This window comes from Oncorhynchus mykiss, chromosome 11 (genome assembly GCF_013265735.2).
Source record: "Oncorhynchus mykiss isolate Arlee chromosome 11, USDA_OmykA_1.1, whole genome shotgun sequence".
Lineage (NCBI taxonomy): Eukaryota > Metazoa > Chordata > Actinopteri > Salmoniformes > Salmonidae > Oncorhynchus > Oncorhynchus mykiss.
This window is the reverse complement of record NC_048575.1, coordinates 33,686,777-33,706,426: the sequence shown is the minus strand read 5'-3', so window position 1 is coordinate 33,706,426 and position 19,650 is coordinate 33,686,777. Positions and strand designations below refer to the sequence as shown.

The 19,650-nt window shown below is 41.3% G+C and overlaps 1 protein-coding gene and 1 long non-coding RNA gene across 3 annotated transcripts in view; one reads left to right on the top strand and one right to left on the bottom strand.

The window, feature by feature from the left end:
• The first annotated feature begins 1,642 nt into the window (after nt 1-1,642).
• On the top strand, nt 1,643-10,530 carry LOC110535597 (insulin-induced gene 1 protein). Its single transcript, XM_021620686.2, has 6 exons — nt 1,643-1,895; nt 2,133-2,481; nt 3,338-3,462; nt 4,036-4,202; nt 6,553-6,652; nt 8,550-10,530. The coding sequence occupies exons 2-6, from the start codon at nt 2,148-2,150 to the stop codon at nt 8,577-8,579; spliced, it is 756 nt and encodes a 251-aa protein (XP_021476361.1). The 5' UTR covers nt 1,643-1,895; nt 2,133-2,147; the 3' UTR covers nt 8,580-10,530.
• Nucleotides 10,531-15,855: 5,325 nt separating this feature from the next.
• The window catches only part of LOC110535596, a 45,739-nt gene continuing 41,944 nt past the window's right edge, over nt 15,856-19,650 (bottom strand). Inside the window, exon 6 of one of the 2 annotated variants that reach the window (XR_002475279.2) lies at nt 15,856-16,360. This is a non-coding gene — a long non-coding RNA (uncharacterized LOC110535596). The remainder of the gene's footprint in view (nt 16,361-19,650) is intronic. The other variant, XR_002475280.2, reaches the window with a different exon arrangement.

Genomic DNA, 19,650 nt, shown 5'->3' with positions numbered 1-19,650 from the left:
TCCCACTACGACTCTTTGGGAAAGCATGCAGTTTATTAGGCTACAGATGAAATAAGTTGTGAACTTCACTGGGTGGTGAAAGTGCAAAGTGAAGCGTGTGATGCTCCTTTCCAATAAAAATCGAGGGTCTTATCGCCGTGACACGACGATCGATGCTTGACTGCCGTAAACCAAGAGGTTGTGAGTTCAAACCCCAGGTGAGGACATGTTGAATAATAATTGAATAAATAAACATACACAATGTAATCGGGTACTGTATGTCAAATATTTAAGTTGAAAACACTGCGACCAGGTAATGGTCCGGATATCCTGAGGACGTCGTGAAACTTCATGTGAAATATCCTCACCTGTGAAGTGTTCCAAAACCACATGGATTCGCATGATTTCACATGTAAAATTTCACCTTGTGAATTTTTTTTTTTTTACAAAACATGTGAAATCATGTGATTTTCCACATGAAATCATGTGATTTTTCAGTAAGGAACAACTAAGTAGGTTGCAAACATTATGGTTGTCACACTTGAAACATGCAGGTGACTCAGTCATGTTTCCCCTGTTGTTGCCAGTATGCAAATTGACTTGGCATGAAATTGTATGTGTAAATTGAGATTTTAAAACGTTGATGTGTGACAAAACATTGACTTGGGTATAATGATTGTCACCACAGGTGAGCTACAGTATCTCACTCAATCACTACAGGTGAGATATCAGAGAACCTGGGCTACACAAGTAACCTTGAGATGTAATACCAAATCCAGTATGAAAGCAGTTTCAAAAGGGGAAAGGGGGAATACCTAGTCAGTTGTACAACTGAATGCCTTCAACTGAAATGTGTCTTCCGCATTTAACCCAACCCCTTTGAAGCATAATGAGGTCTGTGCGCGTGCATGCAGACATGTAGCATGTATGTATCGAATGATGCCGGTGTGCCACACAGTATTTGTTTATCTACACATCACCTGATGCATGTGAATTGTGTAACCACTCAGAATATTAGGCCACATCACACCTGCAAAACATGTTTCCTTGTTGTTGTTGTTAGTTTCAGTACCTAGAGACCTGGGGGTTATCCAATCATTGACTCCCTCTGGTGATGTTATCGATGTCCTTTAGCTGGGTTGGGCTGGGTCGACAGTCAATGGCTGAAGCTGTCCTGTTGACTTGGTTTTCACCAACCTGCCTGGAAGGTGTCTGCTTGAGTGGCACCTGCCAGAATTAAATAGTTTATGTTGGGTATGGACTATAAGAACTATCAAACTAGGCCTGCCTGTTGAAACATATACAATTGCTCAAAAAGGAGTAGTCAGTAAGCTATTTAAAATATTTGGGTTGGACAGAGTTAATGTTATGAGCCCAGGATAGCACAGCTGATCTGGCATTTTTATCGGTAAGATAATAGGCCTACAGTAGACAAATAGGCAAATGTATGCATTGCTGCATCGGAATGACTTTTGAATAAGTTTTAGTTTTCAATTGGAAGTTCGCTCAGTTTATTTTAAATGATCACTGGTTTGCGTATCCCACTCAAACCTTCCACGACTGCATGATCGTGCGCCAGACTCGTGTGACGTCGTCTGTCCTGAACGGTGGGGTGGCGTCGCGTCATATCGTTCGCCTAGCTCCCATTGGCCGACGCGACTCACCCGACACAGCTGTGGCTGTTTTCCTGCAGAGGAAGCCTGTCTCTGGTATGAGGTCTGCGCTCAGGAATGAAATAGCAGCTTTTTTTCTGCCTCTCTCTCCCTCTCCCCCAAAACGATGATGTGACCTAACTACGTGATAACTGTCTGAGCAGTAAGAGAGCAGCACAACTCACAGCTTCATCATTGTCGAGGTGCGAATGAACATAGTCGGTTGTCGCTAGATCATACACTTAGAACGTCTGGACATCCAAGGTAAGAAGACATCAATTCATTATTCTTTGCTATTGTCCATTGATAATCATTGTAGTGGTTAAACAGTTTGAGAAAGACACGATCTACAAAGGCCAGACTAGACACCACTTTTATTTGACATCTAGCTTAGTGGTGATCTTGAAACATTGTTGTCAGTGTTAATTTAGATGAGATACAATGTATGGATGCATATCTGTGTTAGCTATGATGTATTAACGCATCTTTGTTTTTTTACAGCACTCTAAGTGCCAAATGCCAAGACTAGAAGAACACTGTTGGAGTCGCTCCTGTGCATCTAGGGTGGAATCTAAGACTTTTTCTGGGGGAAACTGGGTCGCATCGAGAGCTGAAGAAATGATGTCCATTGTCACAACAGTGCTCAGCAATGCATATGGCTCGCTGCATAGTGTGCGAGCAGCACACTTGATCAGGCGGGGTCTCGTCCTTTTCACCGTGGGAGTAGTTCTTGCGTTGGTGCTCAACTTGCTGCAGTTACAAAGAAATGTGACTTTGTTTCCCGAAGAGGTGATGGCAACTTTGTTTTCATCAGCGTGGTGGATACCCCCTTGCTGCGGCACGGCAGCTGGTGAGTTGTCACTTTTAAACCTATACCCTGACTTAATGAGGTTGCTATATGTACTTTTTAATTTTGATAAAAATTAATGTGAATTGGGATTTTATGGGGGGTGGAATGGGGATAGTCTGCTTGTGTGTTTCATGATGCCATTATATGCAGGCAGCTAACTACAGCCTGGGCTACATAATAATTTACCGCGTATTCCATCATTGTTATTGTTCTATATATGAATTGTGTAAATGTTCTCTCAGCCTTGAGCCCATAATGGTGAGCGTTTTGTCTGGTGGAAACATACATTAGTATTTATATTGCCCTCCAATAGGCTTCACTAGAAACAGCCGGACATGGAGGGTCATTGGGGTTGTGCTTCTTTTTCATTGGCTGCTTTCATAACGGGCGAGCTGTGGAGGTGGTCCATAATTGGCTGCTGCCTCGAACATGCCACTACAGAAAAAGAGAAACAAGGAAGTCGTGTGCAGTCAGAATTTAAATAAATCATTTTCACCACCAACCCCTCCCCCATGCTGTTGAGAAGTAGGCTACAGTGATTCATGCAATAACAACAAACAATACAAACGTTAGATCATTGTCTCCCAATTGAATTGTAACGTTTTTATTTTAGTGATACAATGGTTCGAGACTTGTCTTCTCACTGTAGGTTACGGACAAGTTTGTGCAAGGACTGATTATCATGTGCCTGAAAGTAGAAAGCGATATTGTCGTTTGTTTTAGTTTCAGTCTATTTTTATCCCAAATTGAAACTCAAAAGAAATATACCATTTTCAAGACCATCGAACCACATGAGTCAGTTTGATTTGTATGTATGCCGTTATGTGAGGTACTAATTCAACTATCTTTTCTGCAGCTGTTGTTGGCCTGCTATACCCCTGCATCGACAGCCATCTAGGAGAGCCCCACAAGTTCAAGAGGGAATGGGCTAGTGTCATGAGATGCATTGCAGTGTTCGTTGGCATCAACCATGCCAGTGCTGTATCCTTTCTAAACATCAACAACTTCACAATGTGCACACTCTCATGTTGGCTACCTCCAATCTAGAAAAGGATGGATGCATATTTACACCAAAGTAATTTTATCACATCCAGAGCATAAACAAGGATGAGGGTCTACTAAATGTGTAACAGATTCATAATTGAGTAACATTCTGTGATTATTTTTGATATATTATATTGTCATTGTGCTACTTTTACAGCCCCGAAGGCAATTCAGCTAGTGTCAGTGAGACGGTGGGTTGAATTCCCCACTGCATTCCTGCTTGTTTTGACTCCTTGACATACTTTCCAAGTATGTATGGAACCTATAGTTGCTTTAAACATATACACTGCTTGTGCCGCCCACACTGTAATGCTTTGAAGTAACATTCAAACAAATACTTAAAAAAAAAAAAACATATTTGAAGTGATTTTTATTTATTTTTTACTGAAGAGATGATGAGAGGATGACCTTGGGGAAAGATGGTGAAAGGTTGTGTCAAAGGGTACTAGGCCCGGATTCGAGCCTACGCAAGCAAATACTGTCTTTGTCCTTAACTGCTCCGTTTCACAGAAACTACACTTTGCCAATAATGCCCAGCTGTCCCTGACCCTGGCTGCCCTGTCCCTGGGACTGTGGTGGATGTTTGATCGCTCGAGGAGTGGCTTCGGCCTGGGCATCGGGACGGCATTCCTTGCCACCGTTATCACACAGCTGCTGGTCTACAACGGTGTCTATCAGTAAGTCAAGTCGTGCTTTTGTTTGACCACGTCACACTGAGAAGTTAAGCCCACACTGTATACCCAAAAGGCATTTTGAACTTGAATACTTAGAGTAAGTTGAACTAAAAGTCAATGAAAAGTCATTATTACTTAAAATCTTTGTGGTACTGACTCAAAACTAAATGACAAGTCACTTAAACTAAAAAATTTAAATAATGATACATTTACTTTTTACCCAGCATGCTCTACTGCAGGTTGATTTTGATTTGATTAATCTTCTGCTACACAAAGATAAATATCATACATTTTTCTAAATTAATCCTATAATTTAGTTTTTTTTAGATTTTAGATTTTTTTGCACCCGTTGCTGAAATGGTTGTTCCGGTTTAAATGGCTTACACGGAACCCAAACCAGCTGCGTGTGTGCGCCGACCTCGTTCATCTTTCAGTCACCCACGTGGGTATAACCAATGAGGAGATGGCATGTGGGTACCTGCTTCTATAAACCAATGAGGAGATGGGAGAGGCAGGACTTGCAGCACGATCTGCGTCGGAAGTAGAACTGACTTCTATTTTAGCAACGCAGACGCTCGTAGGCCCACGCGAGCAGTGTGGGAGCAATAATGTAATAATATAGATGTCTAAATTTATTTTGCAACGCTCGCACATGCGAGCGGTGTAGTGGGCCTGTTAGGTAGTGTCCTCACTCCTAACCCTGGCAGTTATTATGTATGAAGGTTATGGGTGAATAACATTTTTAGCTGTTGGATATTCTAACTCTTGCTGGATTCCAATATGAATTACACCTTACTTTTTGTTGGGTTTTTTGTAATATACATATTTAAAAATGTTTGGCCCATCCACCCCTCTTCGGAGGACAAAAAAACAAACATTTTACAGCTTTTTATTTTGTTGTATTTATACACACATTTGACATACATTGCACTTTTATTTTTCTACTACAGTAGTTACATAGCAAGAATAAAGTAATTTAATATACATTACCTCTGGATAGATATGACTGAAAACACTATGTATAAGTACTAACTATTATAGAACATGAGCTTTTAAACCCATCCCTCAGCTACTCTCAATCCATCCCACCTATCTCTGTAAACTGCCCTCATGATTTCCATGGGCCATATATTTTTCAACTGTTTATTTTTCAATTACACATCACTTCGCAAGCCAACAAAATGTGATTTGCAGGTAGGGTTGCAAAAAAAAAAACCCTCTTGGTAGATTCCTGGAAATCCTCCAACCAAGAATGTTTTTAAATCTGTGAATTTGGGGAAAGTGAATAATATGTTGCTACCCTACATGAAAGCCTGATGTGGCCTGTAATCCATGAGTTTCAGGCCACTGTATTAGGGTAAAGCGAGGCCTTATGAGAAATGTAATGTCATAAAGAGTTTTAATTATAATATTCACCTGGGAACTCTCTTGGTGAAGGCCTCACGACTGAAAATGAACAAATGTCTTTAACAAATACAGCCATGGGTGGTAACTCTATAATTCACTCAAATGCAAAGCACACTGAGATTATATTGGAGGCGTAATGACAACTAATTGGGGTTAACCGTGCTGACAAACTGTCAAAAATGCATTCGCAAGATATATGATAATAATAAGATGCATTTAGGAGAAGCTTTTTATCCAAAGTGACTTACAGTACTGCAAGACTACTTTTTGTTGTTGTGCCTCAGTGGGAATAGAAGCCATATTGCCGACGTTGCGAGTGCCATGCTCTGCCAACTGAGCTGCACAGGACCATATTATGATATTATATTATGGTATCATTACTTGCCTTAAAGTTTTAGTACAGCCAGTGAAGAAAATAAGACATAGGTGGGGGTTTTTTAGGAAATATTTCCCTTGTGATTGATGTATTATTAAAGTGTGCTTTCTGGAACTGGTCTCAGTCACCTGATTCCATCAAAGATGATCTGACAGATAAGGCATGAAAATGAAAGCAATTATTTTTGGGGTGATACGGATTCCCCCATGCCTCTACACCCAATTATTGGCCCTCCTACCTGCCTCTGTGGCACCTCCTCAAAAACATCATGGGGAGAGGGAGCACTGTTGCTTCAGTGAGGGGCTTCCAAAGAGCTGTGTTCAAAAGGCCTTGCAGCTTCTGTTGACTGAAGGGAAGAGAGAGATGAAATTGAGAGGGAGAGGATTTTATATTTCCTCATTAAACTTTAATAATGCTGCCTTCCCCCCTTTCGAGATCTGTCTTTGAAACTGTGTTTAAGTTGCCATTCCTGTTTTAAGGCTAGTCTCTATGTGTCTTATTTGGGGCTGGATTTGACTATTGGGGCAGATATTTAATTTAATCGCATGTATTTTTCTCCCTCTCTTGTAGATACACGTATCCAGACTTTCTGTATGTGCGCTCTTGGCTTCCATGCATATTCTTCTCAGGAGGAGTGACTGTGGGGAACATAGGACGCCAGCTAGCCATGGTAAGCCCTGTCCCCTATTTTCTTAGTCAAATTCTGTTGATTTGTTAGCACAGGAACACATTGAGACAGCACCTTGACATGTTCGTGCGGTACGAACTTTTGTGAGAGAAAAAGCCTGACACAACACAATGTCGGCTATAATGCCTTCATCGGGTGTACGCCCGAAGTCTGAACCTTATTCTGTGTACAGTTCTTCACAGTCACGTCCATTATACAGTTTGACTCAATTAAAGTGTGAAAACAGCATGTTGTTTTGTTTTTCGCAGTAGCGAGCCAGTCTTCTAGCGAGTCCTACAGCCAAATGTACCAAAGGGTCATTTCCTGCTTGTTGTTTTTCATTGATGGTGTTTGAAATGTTGGCAGTTGGCACAAGCCCTTGCTTGCTCTTTCTTTTATTTATTTTTCTCTCATTCTGTTTCACTCTCTCTCTCTGAGATGGATTAAGTCTGTTTACCTTTCATTCAGTCTTTTAGAGTTGCCTTTTAAATGCTTTCAAACTTGCATCTTGTGTTTCTCAACAAAGCAGCCAGCTTGTGTGTGGCAGGAACACGTTAGCACTAGAGTTCAGTCAACTGGGTTGCATTCGCTAGAAAGAAAATGGACTGAAACAGTGAGGCACTGCAAATAAATGTTCAATATTAAACGTTTTGCAACAGTGTGCACTAATGAATATTACCATTATTATTGTAGCTGATAGCTGATGATCTTTGAAATGCAAGAGAAAGGCCACAATGTATTATTCCAGTTTAGGCACAATTTAGATGTTGGCCACTAGATGGCAGCAGTGTATGTGAAAAGCTTTAGACTGATCCAATGAACCATTGCATTTCTGTTCAATATGTTGTATCAAGTCTGCCCAAATGTGCCTAATTGGTTTATTGATATATATTCAAATTCATAACTGTGCATTCTCCTCAAACAATAGCATGTACAATAGACTGTAATAGATTAACAAGAATGTAAGCTTTCTGCCCATATCAGATATGTCTATGTCTATATGTCACATTAGCGCATGTTAGCTCAATCATCCCACAGGGGGACGGCGGACACCGATCCCGTAGAGGGGCCATTTAAGAAAGAGTTGTGGTTAGGACTTACACAGCTAGACGGCATTTTTAGTGATGTGTTAATTTGAGATTTGGTTCATTATACAGTATCGAATCAGGCCAGCGATTGAACTGTTGATAAGCTAACTCAAGTTTTTTAGTTTTCTGGCTGATTTTTTTTTTTTTTTTGTGTGTGTGTGCTTCCAGAAGTTTGAAATGACTGAAATATTGCCCTAACAGCATTGAAAGCGCTTTTCCTTTAATCCTTCATCACTAGCCTATAACTTGTTATGGAGACAGTTATATAACTGGTTATGTAGCTTTATCTCTCTTTATGTGGTTGTTGTCATGTACGTCATTTTGTCTGTAAATGTTGGTTTAATGTTGTCTTTAGCGCTCTTGAATGCAATAACAATTCCTCTATGAGACCAAATAAATGAACTGAGCCACTGCTCTAAGTTCTGGGATGTACATTTATTTTCTGGTATGTTCTGCATATGCTTCTAAATCAGGAGAAATGGGAAAAGTGAGAGGGAGAACTCTCTAGACACATATACCGTTTAGGGGGGGGTAAGGGAGGCCTTGAGGAAGGGGTATCACATTTTACTGTAACCCCAACATCAGATAATCTTCTCACAGTTGTACCTATACATAGGACACCATGATCCACTGTATATTAGCCCTATAGTCTACTGTCAAGAACTGTAGAACTCAGCCTTAGGTTAAAGTCATCAATAATGGTCTTCTCCAATCCCCATTGTGGATGTTACCACTGTAGGAAGATGTCTGTTGTTTGCTGATATTGAGCATGATATATGAACATGGGCTTTCCTCTCTCTCTCTCCCTTCAGGGTGGTGTCGAGAAACTCCACAACGACTGAAAAGAGGGGAAAGAAGGAAGACTGACAATATGGAGAACAGGCGTAACGGAACCAAGTCTGCCGTCATGGGGAGAGACAGTTTGAAAGAAAATATACTTATTATTTTTTTACTACTTTTCTGTGTGTTATAACAAAGAGCTAGCCAGAACACCCTTGACTTAACGTGCCATGACTTCTGCACCTCTTGGTGGCCAAAATAACTTAAAGTATTAGGCTAGCAGTTGCCGCTATGCTATCTCTATTAGGATCCATATAGCATTATTCCAGAAGATAGTCGCAAAGCTATCCCTGTTAGGGTTCATATAGCATTAGGCTAGCAGTTAGACACTAGGCTATACCTGTTTGATTCCAAATAACATTGTGCTAGCAGTTAGCTGCTAGGCTATACCTATTTGGGTCCATATAGCATTAGCCTAGCAGTTAGCCGCTAGGCTATACCTATTTGGGTCCATATAGCATTAGGCTATATGGCCTAATGAAATAGGCTATATGGCCACTAGCTCCTCCCTCACTATGGCAGGACAGTATTTGCCCTTCCAATTCTTCGAAATGAAAAGTTAACTTGTTTCAGTTTTACAGTGTAAGAGGGAACTATTAGCTTTTTGCAGGTGTGTGTGTGCGCGTGTGGATTTGTGCAGGTCTGTTATGGCTGAGTACAAAATGACCGTAAAAGGGAAACATTTAAGAGCTGTGCAAAAATGTCTGACACTCACAGAGACAGCGACCAACAGTATGTCACCGATGACATGTATTGTGTTCCCAATATTGTAATTAACCAAGAAAAATATATATCAGAGAAATTAGAATGCTAACACCTATAACCCCAAACCAAATATACATGAGATCACAGATGATGTGACCATGTTTTGAAAGATTGTACCATGATACTACACTAAGTAAGCATATTCATGGTTTCAGTGAAATCAGTAATGTTAACAAAAAGGCACCTGAATGTAATCGGGTGTGAAAACTCACCTCTTGGCTGACTTTGTGGATATGGTGTGCAACCTGGAGGTGACCTATGACCCCTCAAATGAATGGCTGATTTCCAATTTAGAATTTTCCAGACTTGGCATTAAAGTTTATGATCATACATTAAGAGAAGGAGACAGGACATTTTTACTATGGCCTGCGGATTTGCAATCTGTGATTGCCTTTGTATTATAGAATTGAGTGCTTTTGTCACTACTATACCAGTTCAATTTTATTGTACATAATTATATATTGCTTACATGTATAGTCACTTCCCTATATAATCAGACAGGTATTACCACCAATTCAGTTCAATAGTTGGGGGGCTAAAGGAATAAAAGTGCAATCACATATACCTGAGCTGACTATTCTTCTTATTTATTATTTCTGACAATAGTTAAGAGGTGAGACTCCATGGAATCATATGCAGTGTGGATATAAAAAAGGAGCATCAAATAAGCAATAACAGCAGCTTTTGTAAAAACAAAAATAGTCTAAGATTACTTGCATTCTTCGACTGTATACCAATGACTATTCTCTCCATGAGGAGAAGAAAAAAAAAACATTGTGTCAAACTGTTTGTAAATTCTCCTAGTAGTTAAAACATTATTAAATGGGAATACAGATTATATTTTTTTTATATTTTGTTATGTATAGATCACAGCGGGATTGGTTGGTACGCCTGGTTCGGTGTGAATCTTTGCTCAATTTCAGGTGTTTGTCCCAAATGGCACCCTATTCTCTATATAGTGGACTACTTTTGACCAGGGGCCCTGGTCAAAAGTAGTGCACTATATAGGGAATAGGGTTCCATTTTGGATGCAATCCAGGTGTGCTGCTGGGAGAAAAGGAAGCTTTATTATTGGGGTGTTTAAAACACCTATTATTTCAATGTGTAGAGAGTGTGAGTGTGTTTTCAGCTGTGTATCATTTTTATTACCTTGAATCCAAGTGGAAAATAAAAAGGAACTCCTAATGACGTGTGTGTATCTACATTGAGTCTACATAGTTCTGCCACACATATTAGCAGAATGAAACCATACAGATACAAGATTTGTGTGCACATTTTCAGCCCAATGCATGAAGTGTTTGTATGAGAGTTTACTCCTCTGGTAAGTTTGCCATCTGAAAATGTAATCGACCCAAACATATATAAGGTATGCAAATGAGACATAACAAAAATATAGATGCAATTTTATTCTGAATTTTGATAACTAATAAGTTGTTTTATTCTGTCTTGGAAAATAGTCTGTGTCCAAAAGGTTACCCTATATTAGGCATAGGCAACTGGTGGCCTGTCCCTCTTTTGTAGGCCTGTGGATCAATTTCCACCCTCTGAATTTTTTTTCCAGGTCATAGTCGTGGTCTCAACTTACTGTTAAGAGTTAGAATAGTAGAATACACAAGGTGCCATTTAGAAATGTGGTTGTGCATCAGCACTTCTGTCAGTGTTTTGTGAAGTATTCACCCCCCTATTTTGTTGCCTTACAACCTGCAATTAAAATAGATTCAGGGGATTGTATATCATTTGATTTACACAACATGCCTACCACTTTGAAGATGAAAAATATGTTTTATTGGGAAACAAACAAATAAGACAACAACAAAAAAGAACTTGAGCGTGCATAACTATTCACCCCTCCCCCCTCCCAAAATCAATACTTTGTAGAGCCACCTTTTGTGGCAATTACAGCTGCAAGTCTCTTGGGGCATGTCTCTATAAGCTTGGCACATCTAGCCACTGGGATTCTTGCCCATTCTTCAAGGCAAAACTGCTCCAGCTCCTTCAAGTTGGATGGGTTCCGCTGGTGTACAGCAATCTTTAAGTCTTACCACAGATTCTCAATTGGATTGAGGTCTGGGCTTTGACTCGGCCATTCCAAGACATTTAGATGTTTCCCCTTAAACCACTTGAGTGTTGCTTTAGCAGTATGCTTAGAGTCATTGTCCTGCTGGAAGGTGAACCTCCGTCCCAGTCTCAAATCTCTGGAAGACTGAAACAGGTTTCCCTCAAGAATTTTCCTGTATTTAGCTCCTTAAATTCTGACCAGTTTCCCAGTCCCTGCCAATGAAAAACATCCCCACAGCATGTTGCCACAACCATGTATGTGTGTATATATATATATATATGTGTGTGTGTGTGTGTGTATATGTATGTATGTATGTATGTATGTATGGGGCGGCAGGTAGCTTAGTGGTTAGAGTGTTGGGCCAGTAACCAAAAGGTTGCTGGATTGAATCCCTGAGCTGACAAGGTAGAAATCTGTCGTTCTGTCCCTGAGCAAGGCACTGTTTCCCGGGTGCCGTGGATGTTGGTTATGGCAGCCCCAGAAGGCATTCAGTTGTACAACTGTAGGTATCCCCTATAGCCTACTTGAAGAGATCATTATGGATAAAAGAGCGAGATTGCTTTTATTTGTCAAAGGCAGCCAAATATACCCTCTATATTTATTGGAAAGGAGCATCGCCTTGCACTTTCACCACCCTGTGAAGTTCATCATAATGTATTTAATCTGTAGCCTAATAAACTGTATGCTTTCCCAAGATGTAGTGGGAAGACCATACAACATGTCATCGTGTGATTCCAAGTCGAGGTTGCGGAATTCAATGGTGAAGTCAGCCACCGGTTTGGCCCCTTGGCAGATGTTGTACAGTTGACTGGCCGCTTCTCGTCCGTCGACTGGGTGGTCGAAGACTCGTTGCAGCTCGGTAGTGAAGGCTAATACGTAGCTGCAGGTTGGTGGCTGTTGTTCCCACATCGCCGTTGCCAGGGCCTTGACCGAGAGTAGAGATATGATGTACGCGATCATGGCCCGATCGGTGTGGAATGAGGAGGACTGTAGCTCGAACACCAGAGACCACTGAGTGAGGAACCCCTTGCATCCTCCCGGGTGGCCATCATAATGCTCAGGGGCTGGGATCTTGGGTTCCCGGTGCAGGTTCCCTGGAGGAACTACGGTGAAGTCTGTACCACTGGGCGATGAGATTTGGACATTGGCTCCTCCTGGGTTGAGGTTGGACTGTGGTTGGAGGGAGTCGGTAAGTGCCCGAAGGGTCGCTAATATTTGGGAGAGTTGTTCTTGCTGCCATCGCAGCAGCGCTCCTTGGTGGGTTACAACGTTCTTGATCTGGGTGACCTCTGTTGGGTCCATGTTTAGGCAGAAGCTTGCTGGGATGTGGTGAGGTTGGACCCAGGTGCAGAGAAGAGACCAGACAATGAATCAGCGGTTAAGGATAAACATAAATACTTTACTGAGAAACGGTAGCCAAAAGATCACAGTACACTCGAAAAACAACAACCATTAAGTCTAGAAAACTCACTCAGGAAACAAACGCACACAGTAAACAGTTCAAGCTTCTGCAAAGGAAACCAGACAATGCACCTCTTTTAACAGGGAAATCATAATGTCATTAGTGTCATTAATGTATGTAGGGCGGTCTCTGCCGCCCTCTAGTGACAGGTGGAACCTGGAATACAGATGAAAACTCTCTTGGTAAATAGTGTGGTCTACAGTTTATCATGAGATACTCTACCTCAGGTGAGCAAAATCTCAAGACTTCCTTAATATTAGATTTTGTGAGCCAGCTGTTATTTACAAATAGACACAGACCACTACCCCTTGTCTTACCGGAGGCAGCTGTTCTATCTTGCCGATGGACCGAAAACCCAGCCAGATGTATGTTATCCATGTCGTTGTTCAGCCACGACTCAGTGAAACATAAGATATTACAGTTTTTAATGTCCGATTGGTAGGATAGTCTTGATCAGAGCTCATCCATTTTGTTATCCAATGATTGCACGTTGGCTAATAGGACTGATGGTAGAGGGGGATTGCTGTCGGATCCTTACCAGGCACCCCAACCTACATCCCCGATGTCTCTGTCTCTTCTTCATGCGAATGACAGGGATTTGGGTCTTGTCGGGTGTCTGAAATAAATCCTTTGCGTCCGACTCGTTAAAGAGAAAATCTTCGTCCAGTACGAGATGAGTAATCGCTGTTCTGATATCCAGAAGCTGTTTTCAGTCATAAGAAACTGTGATTTTTACCTGATTTATTTGATATTAATGGTTAACAATTAATATTTAACTAATAATAAGACATTTCTGTCCTACTAATGCTGTGTTTTTATGGTCTCCACTCTAGTTCCCTGCAGCTAATCTGGGTGTATGGTCACTAGAGATGGCTTGAGCTGACAAATTAGTGAAAGATTACATTACATAGACAAGATGTGGTGGGTGTAACCGAGATAGAGATAGCCTGGAAGAGTTTAGAACAAAATCATCCTTGCATCTGGGAGACTAAGCCAGGGTGGGGTTAAGACAACCCCCCCACCCCCCACCCCCCCATGACTAAGCATTCTTTGTGTCAGCTCTAGAAAAAACTGCATTGTCTGTAAAGGTTAGGGTACTCGGCCCAACAGTCAAGAGTGTTGGGTTGACTAGTCTCATTATTGCAATAATTAATCGATATTGAATAAAGATGATTGTTTGAAGAAATGACAAAGTCTCTCTCACTTGATTAGAATGTTCCACCACAAGACGGTGGCAGAAACATTATTTACAAAGTAAGTTAAAAATAATGTGAAAAACACACACAATAGCACAATTGGTTAGGAGCCCGTAAAAAGGCAGCATTCTCTTTATCTTAATATGGCAGAAGCAATCGGGCCTGGGAAGAGTAGGGATTAAAATAATTTTTGTGGCCCTCACCCCATCAAAGTTGCCCATCCCTGTGTTATGTAGTGCAATATATAGGGAATAGGGTGTCATTTGGGACACATACTACGAATAGTTCCCATGGTGCTGCCCTTCAACCTTTACTTGCTAAGCTGATGCTTAAGTGTAATAACAGCTCCTGAGTAACCCAGTGAGTCATCTCTATCTCTGGTTGTATTAAAGGGACAAACTATAGCAAGTTAGAGCATTATAAGGACAAACTGTAGTATCATAGAGGAAGAAGAATACTTTGTCCATCATTCAGAGAATGTATTTCTTCTCTTCCATTCTAACTCAATCTGGCATTGAACTCCACGTTTGTTTACAAGACTGGATGACAATAATTATTCCTGCCACTTAATTACTATGTGTCAAGATGGCTTCCACAAAACAATGGTTTCCAAAAGTGCTGGGGCATCAGCGCTCGATTAGCCTGGATTGTTATTGTTGTGTCTGCGGCAGGGGAAGCTGAATAGAGCAGGACAGTCTTTTGTCTGAGGCCCTACAGGCTCGACTACCATTATAATGTACTCAGCTTTTTCCCCCTTTTCTCTCACTCCCTGTCAACCCTCCCCCTCGCTGAACTTATACACCCCTGCCTGTCACTAGGATCACTATCATAAGAGGGGGAGCACCCCCTCCCCAATCTGCTCCCCCCTCCTGACACGCCTTTCTGGAGAGCAGTCTTCTATTTATACCTAGCAGGGGACTGACAGTTAACCTTTTGCACTGGGGACATTTCTGGGAGTGAGGCCAATTTTCAGGCCGGATTCAGCCCTCGTTCTGAGAGCGTTGCATCTCTCCCGACAGGGCAGCGATCCAGCGCCACACGCCACGGCTACGTTTCCCCTCTTAATGTCTCCTCCTCCACTCAGTCAGAATAATTGGCGTGGCGTCAACCCTTTTCATTTCCACCCAGAGCTGACTGAAGGACTCCAATAGACAACCGCTCTCTGCCAACACAAATCTCTCTCTCTCTCTCTCTCCTCTACCTCTCTCTCTCCCCTACCTCTCTCTCTCCTCTGCCCCTGTCTCTCTTTCTTCTGCCTCTCTCTCTCCCCTCTGTATCACATCCTTCTCTCATACATTAGCAGTTAGAAAACAACAAAGGTCCTGATACAGTGCCCTGAGGGCCAACTTAGCCCAACACTTGACAGTTGGGCTGTACGTAGTATGGTACAATATTATTCTCCATCCACCTCAAGTGGAGTCAAAGCCAACCGCATGTTAACATGTCAGTGTGCTCCAGAGAGCCTTACTGTGCTAGTTCTAATAATGGTGAGTGTGATATCATTTTGTACCTGTTTATGTACAGTACACAGGACCATAGCTACATATAAGGAGAGAAAAATCCGGGATCTAGTAAAAAAAAAAATGTTTAGGAACTCACTCGGGGTCTCAACTTACTGTTGACAGTTACAATAATAGAAAACACAAGTTGTGTCATTCTGAAACTTGGTAGTGCATCAGCAGTTTTCCTCTTGTTATATGTTACTCACTGACAGTCACTCAATTAGCCCATGTCAGTAAAAAAATGTATTGGAAAATTAGTCCATCTATACTTGTAGCATTCATGACCAAATTATCGACTGGGCACGCAGGGCACATGCCCAGGGGCACTGACCTCCAGGGAGCCCCCTTTGATTTTCTTATTTACTCTCACTGAGATATATTAACATGGCATAAATCATGACAAAATGTCTAGAATTGCAGGAAACTTGTTTTAAAATGAATTAATAATTTATTATTAAACATTTATGGCACTTTTCATTACATACAGAATCTCAAAGCACATGTTAAGCAAAATAAACAAGAAGTCATGAAATATAGGCTACAACAGTAGCTAGATCATCTAGAGCAAGTCTGTTTGAGTGTTTCTTGAAGCCTCCATCATGAGAGGATTTGGAAGCTCATAACTAGATGGTCAGCGGAGGTGTTGGGCAGGTCAGCATGTCCAAGAGCAGGTAGGCAGGCAGCCTGATGTCATCTGGTCGTCTCCGCCGTCTGCCGATTCTCTGTATTGGGACTCTGATGAAGTTTTAGCTCGCCACATACTACACCCCACTCCGTACTTCAGAAGATGCATAGCCTCCTTTTGGGTCACCGTTGGGTGAAAGAAAAGAAAAAAAGTCAGTAGGTGTAATTCAAATGAAAACATACACCTTCTAGCTAGCATTAGCTAGCTTGTTGAAGACACTGATTTTCATCAATTTACAGGCAGGAATCCAATTCATGATATCAAGACTTGATCTGCACTCATTTAGCTATTGAAAAATAAACCATTTATCAAACTACTTATATAAAAACTATTAAATATGTACAGAATTTACTCTCTGCCTAGGCTGCCACTAAGCGCCATGGCAATTTCTCCCTACCCCATGGCAAAATGTGTCGATTTGCAAGACAATTGCTGTAAAACTGCAACAACAAAAGTTCTGTAAAGCAAACTTATTTGGTTACCTTTTGTTAATAAAATAATTTTTCTGCTAACAGATCGCTCTGTAAGTATTAAATTATAGTTTTTATTCCCAGTGCTGCGTTAATGAGAACGAATGTGTAGCTGTTAATTGTATAGCTAATTGGCTGTGTTTGTAGATTGACTGAGTTGAATCAAGCTTACAGCAACTGATGTGTAACGGCTGTCCTCTTCGTATGAGGAGGAGTAGGAAGGATCGGACCAATATGCAGCGTGGTAAGTGTCCATATTTATTAAACTCAGAACACTAAGACCAAAATAAAAAAAATTGATATATATATATTTTTTTAAACAGTTCTGCCTGGTACAGAGACAGAAAACAACTACCCACACCCATAGTGGGAAAACAGGCTGCCTAAGTATGGTCCTCAATCAGAGACAACGATTGCCAGCTACCTCTGATTGGGAACCATACCAGGCCAAACACAGAGAAATACAAAACCTAGACTACAAAACATAGAATGCCCACCCCAACTCATGCCCTGACCAAACCAAAACAGAGATATAAAAAAGGAACTAAGGTCAGGACGTGACATGATGTGACAATGGCCAGTGTCATTTTTGCTTGTTTTTCCTATTTTCCAAATAGCATTTAGGAGTTTTTAAATTGTATAGAAATGCAGTAAAAGAGCTTTAACTTTATAGAAATTTCTCAGAACACACTAAAACTCAAAAGTAGTGCTCTATGTAGGGAACAGGGTGCCATTTGGGATGCAGAGAAAGTTTTCTCTACAGGACAGATTCTCCACAGGGGTAGATAGTCATCTTCTGAGAGATTTGGCAAACGCTGCCTATTTGATCTGAAATCCAGACAGGATCCCTAGACGGTCCAGCAGGGGTTAGTGAATTCATTCGATGTATCAACCTGAAACTGGGACGTACCCACCCCACAGCCATATCTAATTCAACTGGGTTACTGGATAGATCAACACACTTCCCCCCGTAAAGGATATTTTGTTTATGGTTGTTAGCAGGTCAAACCACCATGAAGACCTTTGGGATGTTATGTTGACATTGGACAAACACATTGAGTTACAACTTTCATGCCAGTAGATGTTATGCAAAGCAGAAAGATTTTATGATTTGAAGGATGGTATAACAGCAAAGCAGAACAAAACATATAGGTTCAATTATGAATAGATTCTGAAAAGAGGCATTGCTTCATATTTAGGCTAAAGTATATTTGTGGTGCAGTGGGGAAGCTGATGCTCTTTGAGTGTGTGTGTGTGTGTGTGTGTGTGTGTGTGTGTGTGTGTGTGTGTGTGTGTGTGTGTGTGTGTGTGTGTGTTTTGCCCGTGGCACACTAGAGTGGCTGTGCCCCCTCACCTGGAGTTGGCTCAGCAGGTGTGGGGCCCGGCAGTAGGGCCTTAGCTGTCTCTCCCTTACCATCTCTCTGCAGGGGCCTCTGTACAACAGAGCCTGGCCCGGGGACTGCTGTCAGCCCGCTCAGCTTTTGATACACATATAACTCTCCCAGGCCCTGTCATATACACTGACAGCCCTCTTTGATATGCTTCTCAGTGCTCCGTCTCTCTCTGTAAGCTGTAAGTGCTTCTAACTGACACTAGTCCCGCTAGATGGGAGTTTTTCTCCGAATTAATTTTTTGATGTTTTCAAATTAAAGGGGTGTATTCGTGGCCTAAGGTTTAAAAAATTGAGATGAAGACATTTCTCCCTCTGCTCTGGGAAAAGCAGACCATTAAATGTGTGTGTGAGAGAGCGCAGTGGCCTATGCTCCCTTAATTTGCAAAAGACAATAACAATTCAGTGGTGATTGCTTTGGTTACCACCAGATGACAGTATTTATCCTGTTTGCCTGGACATCATAGACTTGGCAGCTGTGGATATCCTAGTGGTAAGACTGATAATATCAACAAATGTCTTGGCTGTAGAAAGTACAAGGAGTGTTTCTCTATACTGACTCAATAAATAGTTGGTGGGGTTGATTACAACTTGGACAAGAAAGACTGAATTGTTTCTTTGTTGTGTGCCATTAGATAAGACATTAGCCCAAACACACACACACACACACACACACACACAGACACAGACAGAGACAGACAGACAGACAGACAGACAGACAGACAGACAGACAGACAGACAGAGAGACAGACAGACAGACAGACAGACAGACAGACAGACAGACAGACAGACAGACAGACAGACAGAGAATTAAGAGAACATTTATATTGGACATGTTATCCTTTATCACATGCCGGTAGTTTTTTTAATTCAATGCATTTAGCTTACATTAGGATGGAGCCTAGGCCTTCTAATCTACATAGTTGGATTGCATCATATCACCTTTCAATATTATTTATCAGCAAATATAAAACCATGTATTCTTGAATATCAGTGTAATTTAGTAATATGCACAGGTGTGGTAGTTGTATGAATTATTCACAATGCAAGCCTACTAAAAAAACATCAGCTTTAACGCAATATTAGCTTCACAGTGAAATACCATTACTTGGCTATGAATAATTCTTCAACAGTCAGTAACATATCTTATTTAGCTATCTCAAAAAAGAGTAGCCTGTATGCATGCAAGCTTACCTGTCATGTCCCCAATGGAGTGGCAGACCAAGCAATATACGAGAGGAAGACCCTATACCGTAGGATAATTATTCTGGTTCGATGCCAACTTAATTCATTAACAGGTACTGAAGAGATTGATTCTGTTGCTTGTTGTCTTGTTATTTGTGTCAAGTATTTCTATTTTGGAATAGTTGTTCACCGAATTACTAGCACTAGTTGCTCACGCTGCAACAGTAACTCTGGCCTATAAGGCTTTGGTCAGACCACACACTAAGAAAAGAGGGTTCCGTAAGGGTCCTTTGGGAACAGCGATGGTTCTATGTGGAATCATAATGAACCCTTTGAGTCCTTCAATGGTTGCTTGCAGT

Bases quoted from the DNA above. Each gene is read 5' to 3' on its own strand.
- LOC110535597 (XM_021620686.2), top strand. From the start codon at position 2,148: ATGCCAAGACTAGAAGAACACTGTTGGAGTCGCTCCTGTGCATCTAGG. The intron at 2,482-3,337 runs GTGAGTTGTCAC...TCTTTTCTGCAG, and splicing joins TTGCTGCGGCACGGCAGCTG to CTGTTGTTGGCCTGCTATAC. The intron at 4,203-6,552 runs GTAAGTCAAGTC...CCTCTCTTGTAG, and splicing joins GTCTACAACGGTGTCTATCA to ATACACGTATCCAGACTTTC.